Below are 23,434 nucleotides of genomic sequence, written 5' to 3' on the forward strand. Positions count from 1 at the left end.
GTTTACAGTTTACGTAAATGATATGCTGATGTTACATGGGGCGGGGGCGACCGATATTGCACTAAACGTGTCAGAGCAAATGGAAGGAAATATAAACAGGACGGTTCAAAAGAGAGGCAAAACGGGATTAATTGAGTGTTGATTCGAACTGCGACCCGCCAACTTGTGCCATTTCGTCGAATCTCCGGTGAGCTGAATTGTTACGAACCAGGCTGCGATACTCCCCAACCTTCGGGGCTGCAAGGTGACCAGCAGCTGGCAGGACAGCAACTAGGTTGCTGCTCCATGTGCATGGTACTGCGTGCACTTCACGTGCTGTGTCTCCTCAGATGCGTGGGTTTTTTCCAGCTCCTCTCGGTTCCACCATCGTACCCCCCCCAGCCCCCCACTAGCAACAAAAACCGAGCCCCCACCGCCCACCCACCCCCCACCAACAGATTCTTGACACTCAGTGTGGAGGATCTCCTGGACAAATAAAGAACTCATTTGTTATCATCACCAAAACAGCTGCGTTGTTGACCATTTCTAGCAAATTCCACTGATCCACGTGGCCAAAGCGGGCGGCCCGTCGACTGCGTAGGCTTGCGCTGGTGCGCACAAACAGCGGCGCGTAAACAGCCCTCTCTGCTACGAACCGCCCATGTCACCTGACGTGACCTTCATCCTTTGTGGCCGTGTCACGGAGCAGTCAGCGCCAAAGTACGTTGGGGGGGGGGGGTTTAACGTGTACTTGTTTTTACTTTTGAGAAAACCTCCCCTTGCACAGACACTGGTAAACAGGCTTCGCTTGTGGTGGCCGGGGAGAGTGGGGGGGGGGCAAGGGGAGGGGATAAGGGGGCGGGAGGGGGGCCTATCGAAGTTGCGCATTGACACCGACAGCCACCGATTGCAAAATGCTATAGTCACGAGAGGATGTTGTTCGCGTGGAGTGGAAAAACAACTTTTTTTTTTCGGCGCTTTTCACAGATTACATCCCGATTGCGCTCCCAGCATCGGGTCGGCGTGAAGTATTTTTCAATCCGCTGAAGTACCACCTCAACGCAGCCGAAAAAGCCCCACCTACCGTGGGACACCCGCAAAGCGATGAAAGTCAAAGGTGCAGCCCCGCAATGGCCTACTCGCACCGCCGCTGGCGGAAGGGGCTTCCACCAGAAAGAGCTCGCAGAGCGTATACTTTGGGCCTATTCTGCCAGACAATTTTTTTTAAGAGTTAGGAGTGGCACCCACATTTTACCCCACCGACGCACGACCTGCCAATGGACTGTGGGCGTACACATTTAAGCTGCTGGGTGCACACATTTAAGCTGCTGGGTGGACCGAGGTGGGGGTGCAGGGGGATGACTCAGGAAACTTGTACATTGCTTCAACTGGTTGACCTCTGGACTGGTTGACCTCTGGACTGCAAGTCTCGTCTGCTGAGCATTACAAAACAGGCAACGAACCTGATATGAGAAGGGCCGAGCAGAGGATCCTTTAAACAAGCCATTTTACATAATCACTCGATTGCGCTGTATTCTGCTGTGCCAACGAGCGAGTGAGGGCTGGAAACCTGCTTTGCCAACTGTGCTTTGTTGGCAAACGGTTGGGGAACACAATCAGCAACAACGCATGGTTACAAGAACAACAACAACAATGCGTGGTTACCGCAGAGCAAACGGGTGAGATGTGAATTCAGCACAAAGCAACCTATGGGTGCAGGGGTGAGCTAGTTACTCAGATACAATTGACTCGATTGTTGATTAATTTGAAGAGCTGTTGCAAACTCACAATACTGTCACCTTCCTAAAAGTGCAAACAGTTTTGGAGCCTGGAAAACTGTCCTGAAAGAAAACTGGATTTTCTCCAGGTCCTCCGGTTTTCCTGATTATCCCCATTACATGTTATGTTAAATTAAGTGTGCCTGATCTCACCAGATCTCAGAAGCTTAAGCAGAAACTGAGCCTGGTTGGCAATTGGATGGGGAACTCCCTGGGAACACCAGGTATTGTAGATTTCGGCTGCAAGGAGGGCAGTCGATGGCAGTAATAGCAATAGATTCTTGAATCTATCTGGGCGGAGATTTAAGTTTTAACTGAAATGGGCTCAACATCCCAATGCAGGAACCTCCTGAAAAATTATCTAAAGACTCGATGCAGATTTTCTGGATAAACGAAGGGCATTACGGTATTATTATTATCATTACAGAGCGACCTGTAAGATTATAAAGATGCGGCTCACATCAAGGAAACTTACTCCTAGCAACCGATGACCTGAATTCAAGTGTCTTAAGACACACCAAGACTCCCGTGTCTCTTTCGATACTCCTGGTATAGTCCACGCGTCGCACGCGTGTCCATCCAGCCCATCGCCACGACCGACCTGCAACTGAAGGCACCACGTTTCCGTGTGTGTGCGTTGTGTTAAACAAAGTTAAACATGGGCGTCTCTCTCTTTCACACGCAGGTCTCTATTGAACTCCCAGATATTGCACAACCTCCACGTGTTACATTGCTACTTTGCATAAACCACGTTGCTTCTGTTTTGTAACCCACGCTGGGCTTTGTTAAACCATTCTAGGCGCTGGAATGGTGGAACTTGTTATCAGTAACATAGGGTAACAAAGGCCCCAGACAACCTAGGCGTGTGTTTACATGTCTCTCGTAAATGCCTCAACGCAGGGCATGCTGTCACACCAGGTATCTTGAAAAACAACAGCTTCGCAATCTCTACGTGCAAAATAAAAAGAGTTTGTGCCCGATGGTGTCTGTTCCACGCTTTCCACATATGGTACATGGTGTATTCACGTAAATATTAGACTTTTAGGACTAAACACAAATAAGATGAATTACAATCCACAATGTGTTACGGTTTCAATGAATTTGCAATACATTTACCGATAACATAAAAAAAACTATATACGTACGTGAAATACTTAATAGTGTCATTTTACACGTGAAAGTTGTACCCGTGGCACAGCATCACCACGTGAAGAGGGGGGGGGGGGGGGGGGGGTTAGAGTCAGTCGTGCAAAGGGCAGCACCAGCAGTCATGCGGGGGGGGGGGGGGCGGTCAAGATGACCGGGAGGAGGGGAGGCCGGGAAGGAAGTCCCCAAGACGGATAACGAGGGCACGGCTCGAGATGATGGGCAACAAGAAGTAGAAAGACGGAGCGGGGCGGGCAAGAAGGGGAGAAAGGGGAAAAGGAACGACTGGGCCGAAATGCACCTCCAATTAGCACGGTCGGCTACGTACGGCGCGAAAAAAGTTCAACATACATACGTACATGTCAGGGATGATGAGAGGGCGACGATGAGAGGGGGGGGGGAAAGAGGGGGGGAGGGAAGAGAGGGAGAGAGCGAGGGAAGATGTGAGCAGAAGCGAACTGCACAGAGCGGAGTCTGTTTTCACTGGGGGCGGCGGGGAGAGGGGAGGGATTCAGAGTGGGCGTGACTACACAGAGTGGGCGTGACCACACAGAAGTCACGTGATTCACAGGAGCCTTGAGCTGATTCAGATATAACGATAGTAAGAAGTGTTTTGACAAACATGTAAAAAAGGGTTAGGTTTAGGCCAGGGGTGGGCAACCTGCCGCTCCGGAGCTGAGTGAGGCTCTTTAAAGACCGCTCCGTGAGACGTCGTTTATTGAGGACCACCGCCGTCTCGTATTCGCCACGCAGTCCATTGCGGCTCTTGAAATAGAGTTTTTTTTTGTTACCGAATTCTAAAGAAACGTCTCCTTGCTTTGGTTGCCAACCCCCTGGTTTAGGGTATTGAAGTGTGGCTCCCGCTGCAGCAGCAGAAACGACGGCCTTGATGTGCAGCCGGGGATGCAAGCAGGTGCAGGGGAGAAGCCTCGCAAATATTATTGCGGAAACTTGAACGCACTTCCCCAAAGAGTTTCGGAGAAACTATTGCAGCGCTTCCAAAAGACGGAAGTAAATCTAAAAGTGGAAAACGCCAGTCAAGTATTTCATCCCAACGCAGCGTGGACGTGTTTACAAATTCACTCTCTCGTCCCAAGTAAAAATGAATAATAATCATCCGCACGTGGACAATATAAGGAAACTCATCAGGAACCACAAAATGCAGTTATTATTTTTGTATTGCTGAAATAAATTCCAGATGATTGGAGGTCAGATGTGTTTAAATTGCAAAAGCCTAAAAGTTGTATTCTTGAGCATTCTGGGTGTGAGCCTGAATACCGCAAGCACAATAGTTGATCCATTTTTAATGCAGCCCAGTAAATTGCGTAGGGTATTGTTGTTTGGACTACAGCTGGGTGACCTTATGTTCAACCACGTTGAAATTTGTGACTTGCATAGCACGCGGGCACAACATTAAACCGATAACCGCTATATCGCCGCCCCCCCCCCCCCCCCCAACCGTGCCCTTCACCCTGCTCCCCCAAAGGAACGCTTCCAAAATCCGTAAACTGCGGCAACAATGCCCAAATCGGTTTCGTCTCCAGCAAGCTCACAGGCAAAGGTGGGGCGGCGCAGCACGTGTCTCGAAACGTGCTTCGCTTGGACTTGCGACGCCTAGCGGAGACATTTCATTCCCCGTCCGGGGGGCGCGGGAGCCGTACATTTGCGCGGGCGCGCGAGAGAGAGTAGCAGGGACATCGCCATGACGCTTGGGAGTCGGGCTGTTTAGTCACAAGCGGCTGAGGGCTCAAGGAGACGGGATTATAACTTTCACAGGGAAAAGAGCAAGGTGCCTCCATGCAGTGAGGAGCAGTTGCTAAATATAACCCTTACTGTATTAACATTCACAGTTTCTGCCGTCTCTTTCCTTGCTCAAGTCTGGGCAGCAAACATTTCTATTGGCCGCCCAAACCCGAAGGTGGAAATTACACGTTCCTATGGTGGTGGGGCCAGCCTCTCCCTACGATTGGCATTACAAACACCGCAACTTTTACAGAATGTACTGCGATAGCCAAATGCCGTATTTGGGCCATGACATTGGCACACAATGGCCTCCTCTTACGAATGACTGTCATTGGATCCTAAGCATCCATTTCGTAGCAAAGGGACATGCCTTGGTAATGCCCCCGGAATAATTAGGAAACAGTGGCTGGAATCGAAGCCTGCAAAAATTTTCTTGAGTGACAAACAAGACCCGGAGCCTGTGAGCCTCCCCTATCACGAACACGAGTCATCCTTCACATCCTTAAATGTTTTTGCCTTCTCAAAGCATGCATTATTTATCACCCAACTACCAAATCATCACAATCGGCGGTCCGTGTTGTTATTGAAATGTGCCGCGCTGTCGCGGTAACAGAACCCTTTCATGAGCCGGCGGTGTGTTATATAACATTGCATGCAGGTTTCATAATGGCTTAATTGAAAAGCAATGGAAAACACTCATTAACATAATGGGCTTCATTGAAATACAACAGACATTATTTACAATGAACGCCCCCCCCCCCCCCCGCCACCCCCCCCCCCCCTCAGGTTTCCCGGAAAGACGCCGCCTATATGCCCGGTGTTTGAAATGAGTCCACCTGCCGTGGGCATTGTTCATCTCCGATGACAACATTCAAGAGGTAAGAAGATTGGCAGGGGGGATGCTGCCGTTGCCACGGTGTTAAGTGTTGACCAGCTAACCGGCGACTTTGCGATCCGGGGAGTCGACGGTTCCATCCTATCTCCCGGCGCGGCAGTTGTAGACGACTGGGCAAGCCTCTTAAATATCCCGCCCGGCGGTGGGGTAAAGTGTGGGCACGTTCCACCTCGTAACGAGACGTCCAGCCAGCATGCAACGGTGGGACAGAAATACCCCCTTACAAGGGGCTCTTCTCGAGTTGGGGAGGCCCTTACGCATGAGCAAACGCCGAGCCGCAGCAAGCCAACACACACGTCGTCACGGCGTTTCTGCGACGACTGACCGATGATTAGAAAAAACCATAATGGCAGCAACTGGCTGGGGTGGGTGCGTACGTGCGCACGTGCTCACGTGGCGAGCTGTTTGCTGCTTGCTGGCTTTTCCCCCTTTTGCCCGGAGAGTTTGTGTGCTAAGCGCCGCGGGTTTCCACCAACCAGCGGCCAACGTGACCCCGCGAGTAGGACGGGGACTGGGAGGCCTTGGGTGATGTTTGGGGGGGGCAGTGGGGGGTCAGTGGGGGGTGGAATGAGGGGGTGCTGGGGGGGGGGTAGCCATAAGCGTAGCCACCGCTTGTGTCTGTGATATGCCGCCCCTGAGAGCCCAGCAGTTGGCAGCGTCTGCACGGGTCGCGCTTAGGCGCTGTCTGGGAGCCGATGACCGTCAGGGTCGTTACGTTTTCGTTTCCCAGCCTTAGCTTGTTTACAACGCTTCCCAGTCCTTAATCGCTACATCTGATCAGGCGCACTGCCCCAGTGTAACAACGGTACAGTGCCTGCCCACCACTGCCTTAGACTTGCGCGCTGAGAATAATTTGATTCCGCTGCATAAGATTTTTTTTCTTCTCACGGGGAATAAATAGAATGCGAGTTCGCTGTGCTACCGGTGATTTGGCCTTAAAGACTCTGCGATAACGTTGGCGATGGTGAACCATTGCCTGCATCTGCACCACAGCTCAAATCGCAAATGAGAAATATCCCACCCCCACCCGCCCCCCCCCCCCCAATAAATTACCAAAAAAATAAACCCCGGCCTACGTGAGTCTCCCTTTGCAGGCACACCAATACACCCGAACCCAGCGAGATGAATGGCACCAGTTAGTTAGACAGTTAGAAGTGATGCAGATTTAATGCTGAGCCAACCAAAGTGCAGGTGGGCGCTCAGATAAGATGCAAACATAGAAAGCCTTCGTTTGGTCGCCTGAGCCTCCAGCGGTAGCAGTGAACACTGGGAATGCTGAGATTGCCTGAGCCCAGCTGAGCTTTTGGCACCTACCATGAATCGTAAAGAGTCCTCGCATTGGTGACACGACTCTGGCTGGCTCTCCCCGAGTCCCCCCAGCAGTTGAGAGCGAAACTTCACGATTCAAAAAGTTGCGTTGGTGCGGACGAGCCTCGTGTACCGACACCGACTCTCAAAAAATCCCAAAGATGAAAAAAGGGCACTTTAAACCGACTCCTTAAGCCGTGGGTACTAACACCTTGTTGTTGACGCCGCCACCATGCGTGCTGCTTCAAGCTCGAGGTCACGGAAGCCGTTTACCTCATTACGTCCCCCACGTCATCAAACAGAACACCACCCTCTGTGCTCCCAGAGCAACTGTGTAAAAAAATGCAACGTACGTAGGTGCGCACTCGCGGCTCTCACAGGTCACCGACCTCCCTTTATATCGCTCTTTGGAGTCGAAGACGTGAATCCTGGTGATCTGCGAGTGCCACCGCTTTTGGTGCGTACGCCGTCAATACATTTCCTGTTCGCCGCTCCTCCATCTCGCGAGTTTTCAAACGCCACAACAAACGAGTTCAAACAAGCTTGTTTCAACAAAGTTAGCTTGCACGGAGAGGGGGGGGGGAGCCCAGAAAAACACCGTCTGCGTACACACAGCTGAGAAACATGAACTCATCGCACGGTCACAAGCAAAGCAGGTTAGGGTTCGGGCTCGAGTGTTTTTCAAGGCGGCACGGAAAATGGTTTGGTCGGGTGAATTACGATAGGGCATCCCGTGCCTGCAGGCTACAGCTCAACTTCAAGAAAGCCGAATGAATCTCTAAGGGCCACTGGGGCAGTATATGGAGTTGGCTTTAGTGCGAGCGATCAACCTGAGGCCCTGTGTAATGTGTGAACATTGTAAAATGGGTTGTCGGGGTGGCGCTTGTGGTTGGGGCCACTGAGTCAGTTTGCAAAGGACTTGACTCTTTGATTCCAATCAACGCTTGGTAAATCCCGTGGTAAATTCATAAAGTATACTTTATGAGTATAGCCCATCTGGAAGTTTAACCCACAATCTTTCGAATTTGAGTCGTGCCCTATAGCCACCAGTGCCACCCACCCTGACGTCATGAACATTAGTTACAACGAAGAAGAGTGGGCTTTGGGCAGGGATACATGTGCTGAACGTCTGTGAAAAAAGAGCTTTCATAGCTCATGGGATTCCTTCACCCCAAATAAAAACTCTCACTCTGAAAAGTAGACGCCGACATATTGCTAGAAGGAACGATGGCCGATTGTCCAGAACGGTGGCCGAGTGGTCAGCCACGGAATGGAACATTCAAGAGGTGACACTGGCCCTGGTTTGCCGGTGCTAAGTGAAATGATTTAATCTCGCGAGCATGAGAGATGGCGACAGCTTGGAGATGCTTTCATCCAGCAGTGGATTGACCATGGATGACGATGATAAAAAAAGAATTCGGAAAATGTAGAGCTGCAACTATAGGACTGCATTTAGCCCAGGGCATCCCCTTAAAAAAAAGTGTGGGGACTCAAAATTATGTATGGGCGCTCAGCAGATTAAATGTAGGCTGTCGCGATCAATATTATCAATAACAGTGTGTTTTGGTTAGATCGCGTGAACATAAATGTGTCGTTAAACCCCCCACCACCCCGACGCAGCCAATTAGTAAGGTTTGTCACGTCAACAAAACGCAGCCCCAATTCGTGACGAGCGCAGCACACCGCTGTGTTCTGTGAGTAGACCCACAGCGCGCGCAATTGCACAGTGGCGGGTCTCACGTCACATTCACATTCACGCGATCTACCTCCACGCACACCCCCCAATGGATAAGTGTGGACACTTGGTATGAGCCGGTGGGGCACCACCACCCGGCAGAGCGGCCGCGTTGGTCTGCCCCGTCTGCGAAATCCACCGCGTGGATTGTCCGAGTCTGGGCGACCCTCCTCCTCCCGCCAGGCAAAAGCAGAGCGGCACTGTACATCGAGTAGGGCCCATTCACTGTGCCGCACTCAAGGCTTGCACACGCGCATACGCGCACACACAAATACAAAGATCCCCCGTATAGCCTTAACAGACTGTTGGGGCAAGTGCTGTTAGCGAGCAGCACCGATGAAGTGGTGGCATACGAGGGGGTGGAGTGGCCAGCACCACGTCCGACCGCCTTTGTCTCCCCAGCGGCGATGATTTATTTAAACACCGCACCAGGCACTCATTTGAGGCTGAGTCGACCTAGGGGAGGCCCGGGACCCGTTCAAATAATCGTCGCTGGTGTTGACCGTGAGCAGGGTGCACACATACATACATGGACACACACATACATGGACACACACATGCCTTCCCCCCTCTCTCTCTCACTAGCCCTCGGCCAAACAGCGTGACTCATTCATAAAACGATGTTGAAACTAATCCCGGGTATGCAAAACAATGGAGGTGCTACTTCAAAAAAAGCCAGCGGCCGGCCGGCTGCGGAGAGAGAGAGAAGCCATGAGTCACAGGGCAACTTCAAAGTGTTGCCGCCGCCGCCACGCTCTTCCCAAATAGTGATGCGGTTCAGCCAAAAAAAAACTTGCCAGCTCTTTTACAAAAACATGTTTACTCAGAGGGGATTTTTTTCTCTCTCTCTCTTTGCCCACATACTTTTCCACTCGAAAGATCAAAGAACTATTAAAAAACCTTTAACCTTTGGAAGGTATGCCGATGGAGGCAAGACAAAGTTTGTTTCGTGCCTGTTGTTTTTGGCCAGTGGGAGAGCGAGCGAGCGGGAGGGCACGGCAGACAGGAGCCGTGGCATCTGCCGAGTGCCCTGCCACCAACAATCGCCACGGCCGCTCCTACCGCCCCCACCACTTCTTGTTACGAAATCCACAAACACCCCGAGTCGTACCTTCATCCATGGGCGGAGTTGGGGAAGGGCAAAGCGAACCACCCCCCTCTCCCAGGTAAACTAAACTCCGCCGATGCCTCCGTCCCAAGTTTTGCGTAAAAAAATAAATCCCGTGCCACGTCAGGCCGTAAACCGCACAACACGTGCTGCTCAACGTGTTCGACATCAATGGGAAAACTTAAACTCAAACCACGAACCCAGACGCCAGGCCAAAAAAACAAATCTCGCGCACGGTCGGGCCAGCGGTCGCGTGGACGGGCCAGCGGACGGGCCACGGACGAGCCAGCGGAACGCGCCAGCGGAACGAGTCAGCGGCCACGGCGGCGGAAAAGGAGAGGATGCTTCAGACCCACGACGCGGCCAGGAAGGGGTTAAAGTGCGGCAAGTTGCACGGTCGCGTGAATGGAGGCCGAGGCTGTGCACGGTGGGAAGGAGCCGACACGGACCACTCGAAGTCACACCCACCACCACCACTGTGTCACCGCGCTCTCTCTCGCCTACTCCCGTCAATGGGCGAGTGTGGCTCTTCAAGCAGCTGTTGCCGATGCAGTGACTTCCACTTCACCCACCCCTCCGCCGCCCCACCCTTACCCCAACCTCGCTTCCGATCGCAATAAAAGAGATGGGCCTCCCTACCTACGGTCCACGCCTGTCGATGGCCACCGGTCTGTCGGCCTTAGGCTGCACTGATGTACGTGACGGCGGCGACAACGAATAAATGCGTAAAATTTGCTGAGGCCACTGCAGTCTAAGAGGTGGGCAAATAAACACGTTTCTGGCTTTGTTACAGGGTAAATAAATACACGTAATGCAAAAAAGCCATAAAAGGGAAGTTATTGCTGGTAACCAAGACAAGCGTGATGATTAAATCACTGCAAACACTTCCAGATAGCAGCGTTTAGACCACGTGAGGCCTTAGCAGGCAGAGCCAACACAGCCCCAAGAGCTGCTACTCGCAACACTTTGCAACACGCACAGGCGCATGGTGCGGCGGGGACACTCAAAACAACTGCACAGGCCCATGACACCAACAGCACCCGACTGAACACCGCGCCACGTTCCTCGGGCAGGCGTGAGGTCGTGGCTTCCGCACGCTGCACCGCACCGGGAACCCGCGACTCCACCGCGAGAGCTCGGATTGTAAAGGGCGCCTCGTCTACAGGCAAAGCGCACGTTTGGTGACGACGAAAACCCGACACTCTATAAAAGATCCTCCCCCGGGCTGCAGCAAACAACCGACTGTTTGCAAGCGGCGGCGCAACGTGAAATGTGCCGCGCGCGAATGCTGATGTTGAGCGCTTGGGTTCTACGTCAGGAATTACGAAAAATAAACCGGCCTGCCCCTGCGAGTTCACAAAAAAGCGACACACCGACGGCGACCGACAACGGAGGGACGACCCCTCCGGCAGGTTACTTTAATCGATCCTTGCCCGAATTCGAGGAGGGGGTGGAATCATTCGACGTGCGGATCGACGGGACGGCACTTACTCTCGTGAGCGGTGGCCGCGGCTCTCGGGAAGTCCATGCTGCTGTAGGGGCCGTAGTCCCCCTTGGCCGCGTTGCTGCAGTTGACGTGCGTCGACCGGCGCCCGCCGGCCTCGTCGCCCGCCGCCGTCGCGGTCGCGCCGTCGTCGGACACCAGGAACGCGATGTAGTTGAGGCCGTTCTCGAAGCCGGCCGAAGCCTTGCGCGACATCGTCGACAGGCCCTGCTCCATCGCGCCCGTGCCGCCGGGCGAGGAGGCCGACGCGCACACGCTCTCGAAGGAGCCGTGGTGCTTGGCATCCTCCAGGAGCGACCAGGACTGCGAGCCGAGCGTCGTCGACGCCTTGGCCGCCGGCGCCGACGACACGGAGGAGAACGTCTCGGAGCTGTGGCGCCGCCGGCCCTGCTCGTTGGCCCGGATCACCTTGGCGCCCTCGTCCGGGTTCGAGACGGCGAAGGTGGGCGTCCCGCCGGGCGCGTGCTCGACGAGCGACAGCCGATTCATCCCGGGCGCCAGGCCCACCGCCCTGGCCGCTTCGGGCTTCGGGGAGAGCAGGGGTTTTGACGCGGAGGGCGGAGGAGCCACCTGGAAGGTCATTTCCGTGTAGTCGCTCTCCGCCTCGTACAGGGGCGTGGGCAGATGCGTGCCGCCCACGTGCACCGGCTGGTAGCCGAGGCCTGCGCAGGGATCCTCAGGTGAAAATGGGCCCGGCACGGACCTCGGGGACACCGGCTCGCCCGCCGGGAGCTTGGCCTGGCCCACACAATCGAAATTTCTGGGGCTTGGTCTCCAGCTTCCGTTCATCCCGTAGCACGTGGGGGAGTCAGTCGTGGTGCTTTTCAGCGACGGTTTGCCGAGGTCTGCGGGGTCAGAGTTCGACACGGCGCAGTCGACCTTTGCCCTGAAATGGATGTTGACGTACTCGCCGGGGCTCACCGGTTCTGCGACGCGGTGAGGCTCGGCGCCCTGCTCCTGGGGCTCAGGTTTGATGCGGCTGAGGAGCAGCTTGCTCGGACAAATAGTTCTGCCGCTCTGCTTTTTCGCCGCTCTCCTGATGCCAGAGCCAGATGTGGAGGGCGTGCCGTCGCTGGTCAAACTATCGTTGCTCGAAGACGAAGACTTGTCGCCGCCGAACAGGATCTCCTGTCTCGTTTTCACATTTGCGGGGTCGCTCTCGGGCGCGCAGGGCTGAACGACGCTGTACTTTCTCGTGGCTGCCTTACACGAGTGAGGCAGTGCGTTATAGAGGTAGCTTACTTTCTCAGTCCCAGCCATCACCGGCGCATACATCTCCTCCGGCGTCGAACCCATCACTCCGCCGGGCGACATGTTCATGTAATGACCCGACATGTTGCCCACCCCGTCGTCTGCGCTTCCAGAAGACCCCACGGGGTTGCTAGCGTTCGCCCATTTCACCACGTACTCCTGGCCCGCGTCGGGAGAAAAGTTTCCGCCGTTCAAACCGGGAGACATCATCATGTAACCGTCGTCCGTAGCGGAGGTCCTCTGCCTGGGATTCACTATCTGCTGGGGGGCCGAGACACTCTTGGGACTCATCGGGACGTAGTCGTCGTGACGCCCGCTCCCGGCAGCGTTGCAGCAGCCGAGCTGCGGAGGCGGGAGCTGAGCGACGCCGGGCGACATCGGCATGTACCCGTCGTCGTCCTTGAGCTTGCCGGCCGTCACCAGGGCCACGTACTCCTCGTGCCGCGTGACCCGCGCCGCCGGCAGGCTGGCCGGCCTGGGCGACACCGAGTAAGACATGCGGCCCGGGTAGCCGCCGCCGCCGCCGGGCGTCATGGGCGTGTATTCTTCCAGAGAGCCGGCCGCGGCCTGCGAGGGCTTCTGGTGGAACGCCAGCGGCGGCGCGGTGCAGGAGGAGTACCCGCGCTTCGAGTGCAACCCGGGCGCCTTCTCGCCGTCGACCTCTTCCACAGACGACCGCTTGGCGCGCCCCGCGGGGCCCGCGTAACCGCAGCCCGGGTCCATGGACATGTAATTGTCGGGCTCCTGCTCCTCTCTGACGGGTGGCGTGCGACCCAGGGACTCGGGCGTGGCGCTGCGGTTGCAGTGGTTCTTGAAGTCGATGGGGCTGGAACCGTACTCGTCGGACGAGATGAAGCCGCCGTCGCTGTAGGAGCCCGACACGGAGGTGCTGGAGGGGCGCGCGTACAGCGTGTCCGTGGTGGAGCCCAGCCCGCTGCTCGTGGACGACATGCTCACGGGGCTGGTGACGTGCGACGTGGGGGACGGCGCCGCGGGCACCGACACCGAGCGGCCCGTCACGTTCAGCAGCGGCTGCAGCTTGGAGCTCTTGCGCAGGGAGTGCGGGTAGCCCCCGATGAACGCCGTGGGGCTGACGCTCACGGGGCTGCCGGCCACCGAGTAGGGCCTGCAGGCTGCGCGGTCGCCCTCGCTGGCCGTGCGCACGCGGATGCCGGCGAGGCCGGCCTTGGTCGCGGGCGACGAGCAGGCGGCGTTGAGGCTCTCCGTGCGCGAGCGCCGCGTCAGGCCCGTCTTGCTCGGTGGGAGGCTCTTCATGTGCCTCCGCTGCGGCACCGAGATGGGGTTGGTGGAGCTGCTCGACGCCGAGTGGCTCTTGCTGCGCGGCCTGAAGTCCGGGAACTCGCCCATCGCCTTCATGGCCTCCAGGATGGTCTCGTGCAGGTTCTGCGCCACCACGCAGTCCTCTACCTGCATCCAGAACTCGCCGGGCCCCGTGACGGCCGAGCGGCCCAGCTCGATGAAGAAGAGGTTCTCGGAGTGGCCGCACCGTCTGATGTTCATGAGCTGCAGGGCCACGTCCGGCGTCACCGAGTTCAGCTTCACGAAGCTGATGGTGCGCGCCGAAAGGCACAGCCGGTACACCCCGCACATGTTCCTGCTCTGGCCGAGTCCGCGCGGCTTCAGGGTCACCTGCCACACCTCGCTGGAGAAGGTGCCTGCCTGCGGCGAGGAGGCGGCGGTGGGGACGGCCCCGTATATGTCGTCGGAGCACAGCTTCTCTTCCTCCGCTCCGCCCGCTCCCCCTCCTCCTCCCGACGTTCCACCGCCTCCGCCGCCACCCCCCCCGACCCCTCCCGCGCCCCTCGCCGCCCCCACGGCGGCGCGCGGCTTCGTCACCCCCCCGGCGTCCCCGGGCGCGTGGGGCGGCAGCGAAGCGCGAGCCTGCGCCAGCAGGTCGGAGAGGGCGCGGTGCCACGCGTCCTGCTCCTGCTCGCTCTCGGCCGCCACGGCGAAGTATTCGTCCTTGGTGTAGAGCGCCACGAGGTAGCGGTGGCGCGCGTCGGCGCGCCTGCTCACGCACAGGCACGTGTGCAGCGCCACGGAGCGCTTGGGCCCGCCCGAGCGCTGCCGCCACTTGCGTTCGCTCTCGTAGTACTCGAGGCGTCCCGCGGGGCTGGCCGGCTCAGGCCCGCGCAGCACGAAGAAGCGGCGGTGCGCGCTCTTCTGCTTGCGCAGGTAGCCGCACTTGAGGACGGCCGCGGGCCGCTCAGCCGCGGGTTCTGCCACGTTGGGCATGCTGGCTCTGAAGGTGCAACACGCACACATGCAGATACAGGTGTTACTCTTGCTAGTAACGCCTACGCGGCAGAGGTTTCCTCACGACACAGACGCGGCCACCTCCGAGTTGCACGGTTGGCTACGTACGGTGCGAAAGAGGTTCCACCTACATGCATACGTTCCGTGATACACAGACGAATACTAACTCTGGCACAGACAGTCACCCAGATACGCACACACAGTTACTCTGGTGGACACAGTCACCCAGATACACAGACACAAAGTCACTCTGACACAGTCACCCACATACACACAGTCACTCTGACACAGCCGTTTAGTCACCACGACACACAGCCATATATAGTCACCCTTAACATGCTTAAAATGCGATGTAATGCATTGCTCCCATCGTGTAATGCTCATCACAAGGGAATTGCAATCAAGAGGTCGCCGGTTCAATCCGTCCTCCTGGCGTGCCAGTTGAAACAACGGTGCGAGTTTCTTAAAATCCCACACACGCTCCTTTCCCGACCAGCAGCGTGAAGTGGGTCAGCCGCAAGGGCTACCTGTGGTGGGGCAAAGTTTGGGTACTTTCAAAATGTACGGCCGGCGTGGAACAATTCAAACCAATACCCGAGGGTGGCTCTCAAGAGCTCCCTCGAGCCTGAGGCTCTTCACTCGGCAGCGGCGTGCGCGAGCAATTGCAGGGCTGCACCTTTATCTCTCGCCAAAAGCATGTTGTGCAGATGTATCGCATAATGCACCGCACAGACATACATTGCACGCATACTTCAGGCGGGCTATTAACAGCGATACAACGCGTAGCGTGCATACTTTTACAAATATATAACACTCTTACACACGGATACATTACAACACATGACACACGTACATAACAAACGTGCAGATACACTGTGACACATAACACAGATGCATAACGCGTTCACACAGATGCATAACAACACTAAAACATACACATGCATACAATCAACACAACCATCACGTACAGTATACTGTATTTTACAGATACATTACAAACACGTGCATTTTGCATGTACATAAACACACATATGCGGTGCTGTACAACACATATCAATTACAGAAACGGATTACACACAGCTGTAAACAGATATATTAACTTACACACCAGAGTACATTGTATGCACGTAGCCAAACCGTGCTAATGGGAACCCGTGTTAACAAAAAAATAAGCATACGCATTAATGAAAACGACTAAAACTACATTAAAAACAACACATACTGTATTACACTCAAAATTCAAACACGTGTATCCCAACGTACATCAAATACTGCCAGCTAACACGCTCGTTCCGCCCATATTATAATCACGCATCGCCACATTCGCGATGCATTGCACACACTGGCAGTGAGGTATAGGGGGCGCTATCGACAGAGGCTGGTCTCAGGACCTAAACGTGAAAATGACCTCCCAGGTCACTCGGGCCAGGTCACTCCCTCCAGCACCTCTCAAGAGAGTTGTGGTTCCTCAGGACCATCACGGGGTCCGCGAAAAAGGAGGATGTGATGCAGCTTGAGCCGGACAATAACGACGGTGTATTGTTTGGGATATTAAATCTGTTACTTTACTTACGACGTTGAATTTAAAAAAGGAAGTTAGGTAAATTACACTGATTTTAACTACCCTAGCCCTAACATGTAAATTCCTCGCCCCTCCCCTTTAAAAAATAAATCTTATAGCTGCGTAAAATAAAATAAAAACCACGTGTTTATGTTCCGGTAATATAAATCATGTCGTATTGCTGGCATTTAGAGAGAAGCGATTGCGTTTTTGTCACCAGGGGTAGTGGTGGTGGGGGGGGTGGTGGTGAGGCTGGGTGGTGTTGCACAGAAATGTTTGCATCGGCTGAGCGGTCCGTGAGCCAAAGGAAGTTTTGAGAAAGAGCGGGTCTCAACACCATGTGTGTGTTTTTTTGCGGATTTATGAGAAAAAATGTTACGTGGTTCTGCGAGGCCACTACTGGGTCAGTTCGGGTGAGTGAAATCTGCGATGGTTGCGGATAATTTGGATAAAGTTGCCACGACCTCTGGGTTACTTCTCTGATTGGCATTTTTTTTGTGTTGTTGCGTGAATAATAAGCGCAATGAAAAAATGTGGATAATGGGAAGGTCTGCACATCGATTGGGAGGCAGTTCCAGAAACAGTGTGGATAATATAGGGGCGAATTGAGAGGAATTGCACTGTATGCCACACATGCCTATAGGCACACAAACCCATTGCTCATGCATGTAGCCTCTCTCGCTGACATAAACATGCATCACATGCGTAGCAGACTCAAGACACACAAACACTGGCAGACACACGTGCACAGGCACACTAAGCCAAGCATCACAGAGATACAGGCCAAGGGCATATTTAGACACAGACACAAACCAAGCATCTTAGTAACAGACAGACCAAACATTGCAGACACAGACTAAATTAGACATTTCAGACACACCTAAGACACATACCAAGCACGACAGACACGGTCATTAAAGCCACAGACTAAACATCGCACAGTGCACTCGTAAGATACAGGACACACACGCATATGTACACGAATCAGAAATCACGTTCCACATTAGAATAATAAGTAAGGAGGATATACAGACACCGGTCCGACGCGAATGAGCTACAACACAGACCAGACATGGGAGACACATAAACCTCTCATTACATAAGGTTTTCAGCGCACACTGCAGAAGGCGCATACGCTGAGTGGACAAAACTGACAAGCAGAGACCAGACATAGCACGCGTAAACACACACACGCATAGCAGACGCGTACACACACGCGCATCGCGGGCACAGAAGACATCTCACAGTGTGGCACAGCAGACGTCTATCAAACGCTGAGCAGAACATCGTAGACTGAGCAGATGTGGAAAATACACACACACAGGCATATCACATGCAGACAAGCGCACACACACACAGGCAGTCACACTGACTTGAACACACACACGGGTGGAGCTTTGCATTAAAAGCACACTGGGTAGACACAGACACATTCACAACAGCAGACTGGGTGGACACAGACAAGACAGACATATTCACAACAGCAGGCTGAGTGGACACAGACAGGGACAGACACATTCACAACAACATACTGGGTGGTCACAGACAAGACAGACACATTCACAACAGCAGGCTGGGTGGTCACAGACAGAGACAGACACATTCACAACAGCAGACTGGGTGTACACAGACAGGTCAGACACATTCACAACCACAGACTGGGTGGTCACAGACAGACAGACACATTCACAACAGCAGACTGGGTGGTCACAGACAGGTCAGACACATTCACAACAGCAGACTGGGTGGTCACAGACAAGTCAGACACATTCACAACAGCAGACTGGGTGGTCACAGACAGGTCAGACACATTCACAACAGCAGACTGGGTGAACACAGACAAGTCAGACACATTCACAACAGCAGACTGGGTGGTCACAGACAGGACAGACACATTCACAACAGCAGACTGGGTGGTCACAGACAAGACAAACACATTCACAACAGCAGACTGGGTGGTCACAGACAAGACAGACACATTCACAACAGCAGACTGGGTGGTCACAGACAAGACAAACACATTCACAACAGCAGACTGGGTGGTCACAGACAACACAAACACATTCACAACAGCAGACTGGGTGGTCACAGACAAGACAAACACATTCACAACAGCAGACTGGGTGGTCACAGACAACACAGACACATTCACAACAGCAGACTGGGTGGTCACAGACAAGACAAACATATTCACAACAGCAGACTGGGTGGTCACAGACAGAGACAGACACATTCACAACAGCAGGCTGGGTGGTCACAGACAACACAGACACATTCACAACAGCAGACTGGGTGGTCACAGACAACACAGACACATTCACAACAGCAGACTGGGTGAACACAGACAGACAGACACATTCACAACAGCAGACTGGGTGGTCACAGACAACACAGACACATTCACAACAGCAGACTGGGTGAACACAGACAGACAAACACATTCACAACAGCAGACTGGGTGGCCACAGACAGGACAGACACATTCACAACAGCAGACTGGGTGGTCACAGACAAGACAAACATATTCACAACAGCAGACTGGGTGGTCACAGACAGAGACAGACACATTCACAACAGCAGACTGGGTGAACACAGACAGACAGACAGACACATTCACAACAGCAGACTGGGTGGTCACAGACAGGTCAGACACATTCACAACAGCAGGCTGGGTGAACACAGACAGGTCAGACACATTCACAACAGCAGACTGGGTGGTCACAGACAAGACAAACATATTCACAACAGCAGACTGGGTGGTCACAGACAGAGACAGACACATTCACAACAGCAGGCTGGGTGAACACAGACAGACAGACACATTCACAACAGCAGACTGGGTGGTCACAGACAACACAGACACATTCACAACAGCAGACTGGGTGGTCACAGACAGGACAGACACATTCACAACAGCAGACGGGGTGGTCACAGACAGAGACAGACACATTCACAACAGCAGACTGGGTGGTCACAGACAAGACAGACACATTCACAACAGCAGACTGGGTGGTCACAGACAGGTCAGACACATTCACAACAGCAGACTGGGTGGTCACAGACAGGTCAGACACATTCACAACAGCAGGCTGGGTGAACACAGACAGGTCAGACACATTAATAATGGCACGGAGGTGCAAGGACACATGAACACACCCATAGGCGTACGCACACGTACACACATAAACACGTAGAAACGCATACATTGACACGCGTACATAGACACATGCACGTGTTGATAGGCACATTGACACACACACACACACGCGCATACAGTACAAATGCACAATGATACATAATAACACACAGACAATTTCATACGCACAAACATATTGACACACATTGACGCGCGTACACAGATACGCATTGACACACACAGTAACACAGACACCCATACAAAGTACACACATTGATAAACACACCGACACACAAACAACACACCGACTCGCGCACATACAACACACATTGCCAGATTCACACACACATGGACACACACGTCGACTTACACACACAAGCAACACACACAGGCAACACACGCAACACACACACACAGGCAACACACACACAGGCAACACACACAGGCAACACACACACACAGGCAACACACACACACGCAACACACACACACAGGCAACACACACACACAGGCAACACACACACACACAGGCAACACACGCCACACACACAGGCAACACACACACAGGCAACACACACACACAGGCAACACACACACACAGGCAACACACACACATGCAACACACACACATGCAACACACACACAGGCAACACACACACAGGCAACACACACACAGGCAACACACACACAGGCAACACACACACAGGCAACACACACACACGCAACACACACACAGGCAACACACACACAGGCAACACACACTCAGTCAACACACTCACACAGTCAACACACACGCAGGCAACACACACACAGGCAACACACACACACACGCAACACACACACACACACGGAGTAAACACAAACGCACACTCATAGACACACACGCACGCACGCCACACCACTAACATACACACATTGACAGGCGCGGACACATCGGCGCAAGACACGACATCACATCGACACAACCACCGCACGCGCTGTTTACACGTAAACAACAACAACAACCACCAAAAATGTAAGCGCCGCTTCGCCTCATCGATGCGCGCCGCCGGTTAAAAATAAAAAAAATATATAAAATAAAAGCCGATGGCTATGAGGTACCGTCTCAGCGGAGTGGCCGCGCTGCTGCTGCTGATGCTGCTGTTGCTGATGCTGCTGCTGCTGATGATGTTGTTGATGTTGTTGTTGTTGATGCCACCGCTGCTGCTGCTGATGCCGTCGCTGCCGCTGCGCTCATCCCGGCCCCGCCGTCTGCCGAGCAAAACAACACGTCACGTGACACCCAGCCCCCACCAGCCCCCACCAGCCCCGCCCCTAGACACGCCCACAGCCCCGCCCCCCGCCACTACGCGGGGGGCGCGGGGTGCCCGACATGCACCGCACGCAAATACATCACACGCACGACACGACATCATACACTACACTACATCATACACTACATCATACACTACACACTACATCATACACTACATCATACACTACACTACATCATACACTACATCATACACTACACTACATCATACACTACACTACATCATACACTACATAATACACTACACACTACATCATACACTACACACTACATCATACACTACATCATACACTACACATACACTATACTACATCATACACTACACATACACTACACTACATCATACACTACACTACATCATACACTACACATACACTACACACTACATCATACACTACACTACATCATACACTACACATACACTACATCATACACTACACACTACATCATACACTACACTAGATATACACTACATCATACACACGACACGACATCATACACTACATCATACACTACACATGCACTACACTACATCATACACTACATCATACACTACACTACATCATATACTACACGACATCATACACTACATCATACACTACACGACATCATACACTACATCATACACTACATACACACTACACTACATCATACACTACACTACATCATATACTACACGACATCATACACTACATCATACACTACACGACATCATACACTACATCATACACTACATCATACACTACATACACACTACACTACATCATACACTACACTACATCATACACTACACACTACACTACATATACATCACGTACACATACTACACCTATGAAGGCCGGCACGGCACACGAGGGGGTGGGTGGCCAACACCACGCCCGGCCGCCTTTGTCTCCCCAGTGGCGATGTTTGCACACCGCACCAGGTACTCGTTTGAGGCTGAATCGACCTAGAGGAGGTGAAGGACCGGTTCAGATAATCGTCACCGCTACACTACCGCTCCCAACACTTTGTCTTTGACATTAACACGCAAATAGACGCCTCTAAATACACCTACACACTCACACGAGCGGGAATAGACAAACAACACGCAGCGCCTGCGTACTCCACACCTCCCACACGAACACCCTTCACAATGCGTAAACAACCTTCACAACAACACAATTACCACACAAACACCATGCCGACTGTTCCTGACCGTCGTCAGGAACAGTCGCCTTGCTGTCGAAGGAAGAAAACACGGGAGGTTAGGCGCTCAGAAACGCCAGGAATATTTGTCCCAAAAAAATGTTCTCGATTCAGTGGTTGCAGCCCAAACGCGTTGGCTGCTTTACAACCGTCTAGAGCCAGCCCTGCAAGCGCCAATGATGAATCCTGATGAGTGGGGAGGGGCTGGTCACCCCGTGGTGCCCTTATAAAACTCAACGTTTAACCTACTCACGCCGGCTTGTGCCCGCCCTCACAGTCGGTCATTTTTGCGGAATACACCACGCCGCCGTTGACCCTGGCCATTGACCGAGCAACCCAACGTTCCTACCAGCTCCCTCCGCAGGAATGTGTTATACAACATATAGGAGATGGTGGGGGGTGTGGACTATAACACCCCCCCCCCCCCATCAAACTTAATCTAATCCTGGGTGTCTCTTAGGCATATATAAAAATGTTGAGGTGTCCGGAATAACCATTCGCTCTCTACTTATCTCTGCGTGGCTTATGTAGAGCAACCGTGAGAGGTTCCGATGTAAGTGAGTGAGCTATTTAACTGCTTTGCGAATTGGTGATTTGCATATACACCCACACACCGACTCACTCTTTTGCAAATCAGATTAATCCTGGTCTCTTTAGAATTCCCACTTGGTTAAACAAAATAAACCCTTGAAACTTGAACTTACTAACTAGTTTTTCCACTCACCCACCATCTCACCCACCCACCCACCACTTTCACACAGTTGGGAATTGCTGGATATGCACGCCTGTAATTCATCGCTGTCGAGGCATTGAGGGTTGGTGGACCACCGCACAGACTTTGTGAAACAACCTTCCCGTGGGCGTTGAGGTGCCATACCCTGGCTCAAACAGAAGGCAGTAACAGCGAGTGGACTCATCGCCAGCTGTTTCCATCTGTACGGGGATCGAGCGTTGTCCCCTCGCGCCCGCGGGTTTTCTCCGCGTGCTCCGGTTTCCTCCCACTGGTATGAGCAATCGTTAATTGGCTGGAAACATCTTAAACAAGATTAAAACACACTGATGCCGTACCCTCTCGGACAGAAGTCCCACCACTTTCCTGGATAAATATAAATATATATTTTAAACACATCTTTGGGGCAGTTCCACGTTACACGGTCCACGTCTCGGAGTTCGTATCCCACGGTCGCGCCACTTGCAGAGTCGCTGACCGAATGCTGTTCGTCGACTTCGTTGCTGTCATTATTCCTTCTCCACCGCACCTTGTCCTGGTGGGTCCCTACGGGGGTGGGAGAGGAGAGGGAGGCAGGGTGGGTGGGTAACGAGGTGCGCGCGTCTTGGGTAGCGGAACCTGACGCGGGCAGTGGAGGGAGAGGGGCGGGTGACGCACGGAGGCTGGGCTGGGGGGCCGAGTAAGGGTGGGGGAGACGGAGGGGGTGTGATGGGTGGGATAAGAGAGTGGCAGAGAGAGTGAATGTGGTTTTGTGACGAGGGATGGAGAGCGAGAGAGTGAATG

At 53.5% G+C, this 23,434-nt stretch overlaps 1 protein-coding gene across 3 annotated transcripts in view; it reads right to left on the minus strand.

Annotated features, from left to right (window-relative positions):
- LOC133357147 (insulin receptor substrate 1-B-like) overlaps window positions 1-23,176 on the minus strand; it is a 55,790-nt gene extending 32,614 nt beyond the window's left edge. Inside the window, exons 1-3 of one of the 3 annotated variants that reach the window (XM_061574957.1) lie at window positions 22,799-22,858; window positions 20,523-20,672; window positions 11,184-14,710 (exon numbers count right to left, since the gene is read on the minus strand). In XM_061574957.1, coding sequence (XP_061430941.1) covers window positions 11,184-14,710; window positions 20,523-20,672; window positions 22,799-22,854 — 3,733 coding nt within the window. In that variant the 5' untranslated portion in view covers window positions 22,855-22,858. Of the gene's footprint in view, window positions 1-11,148; window positions 14,711-20,522; window positions 20,673-22,798; window positions 22,859-23,129 lie in introns of those variants that run through there. The other 2 variants (XM_061574956.1, XM_061574955.1) reach the window with 2 other exon arrangements.
- Between the last annotated feature and the right edge of the window lie 258 nt (window positions 23,177-23,434).

The sequence above is a fragment of the Lethenteron reissneri genome, chromosome 57, assembly GCF_015708825.2.
Source record: "Lethenteron reissneri isolate LAM-NWPU_2019-01 chromosome 57, ASM1570882v1, whole genome shotgun sequence".
In the NCBI taxonomy this organism is placed as follows: Eukaryota; Metazoa; Chordata; class Hyperoartia; order Petromyzontiformes; family Petromyzontidae; genus Lethenteron; species Lethenteron reissneri.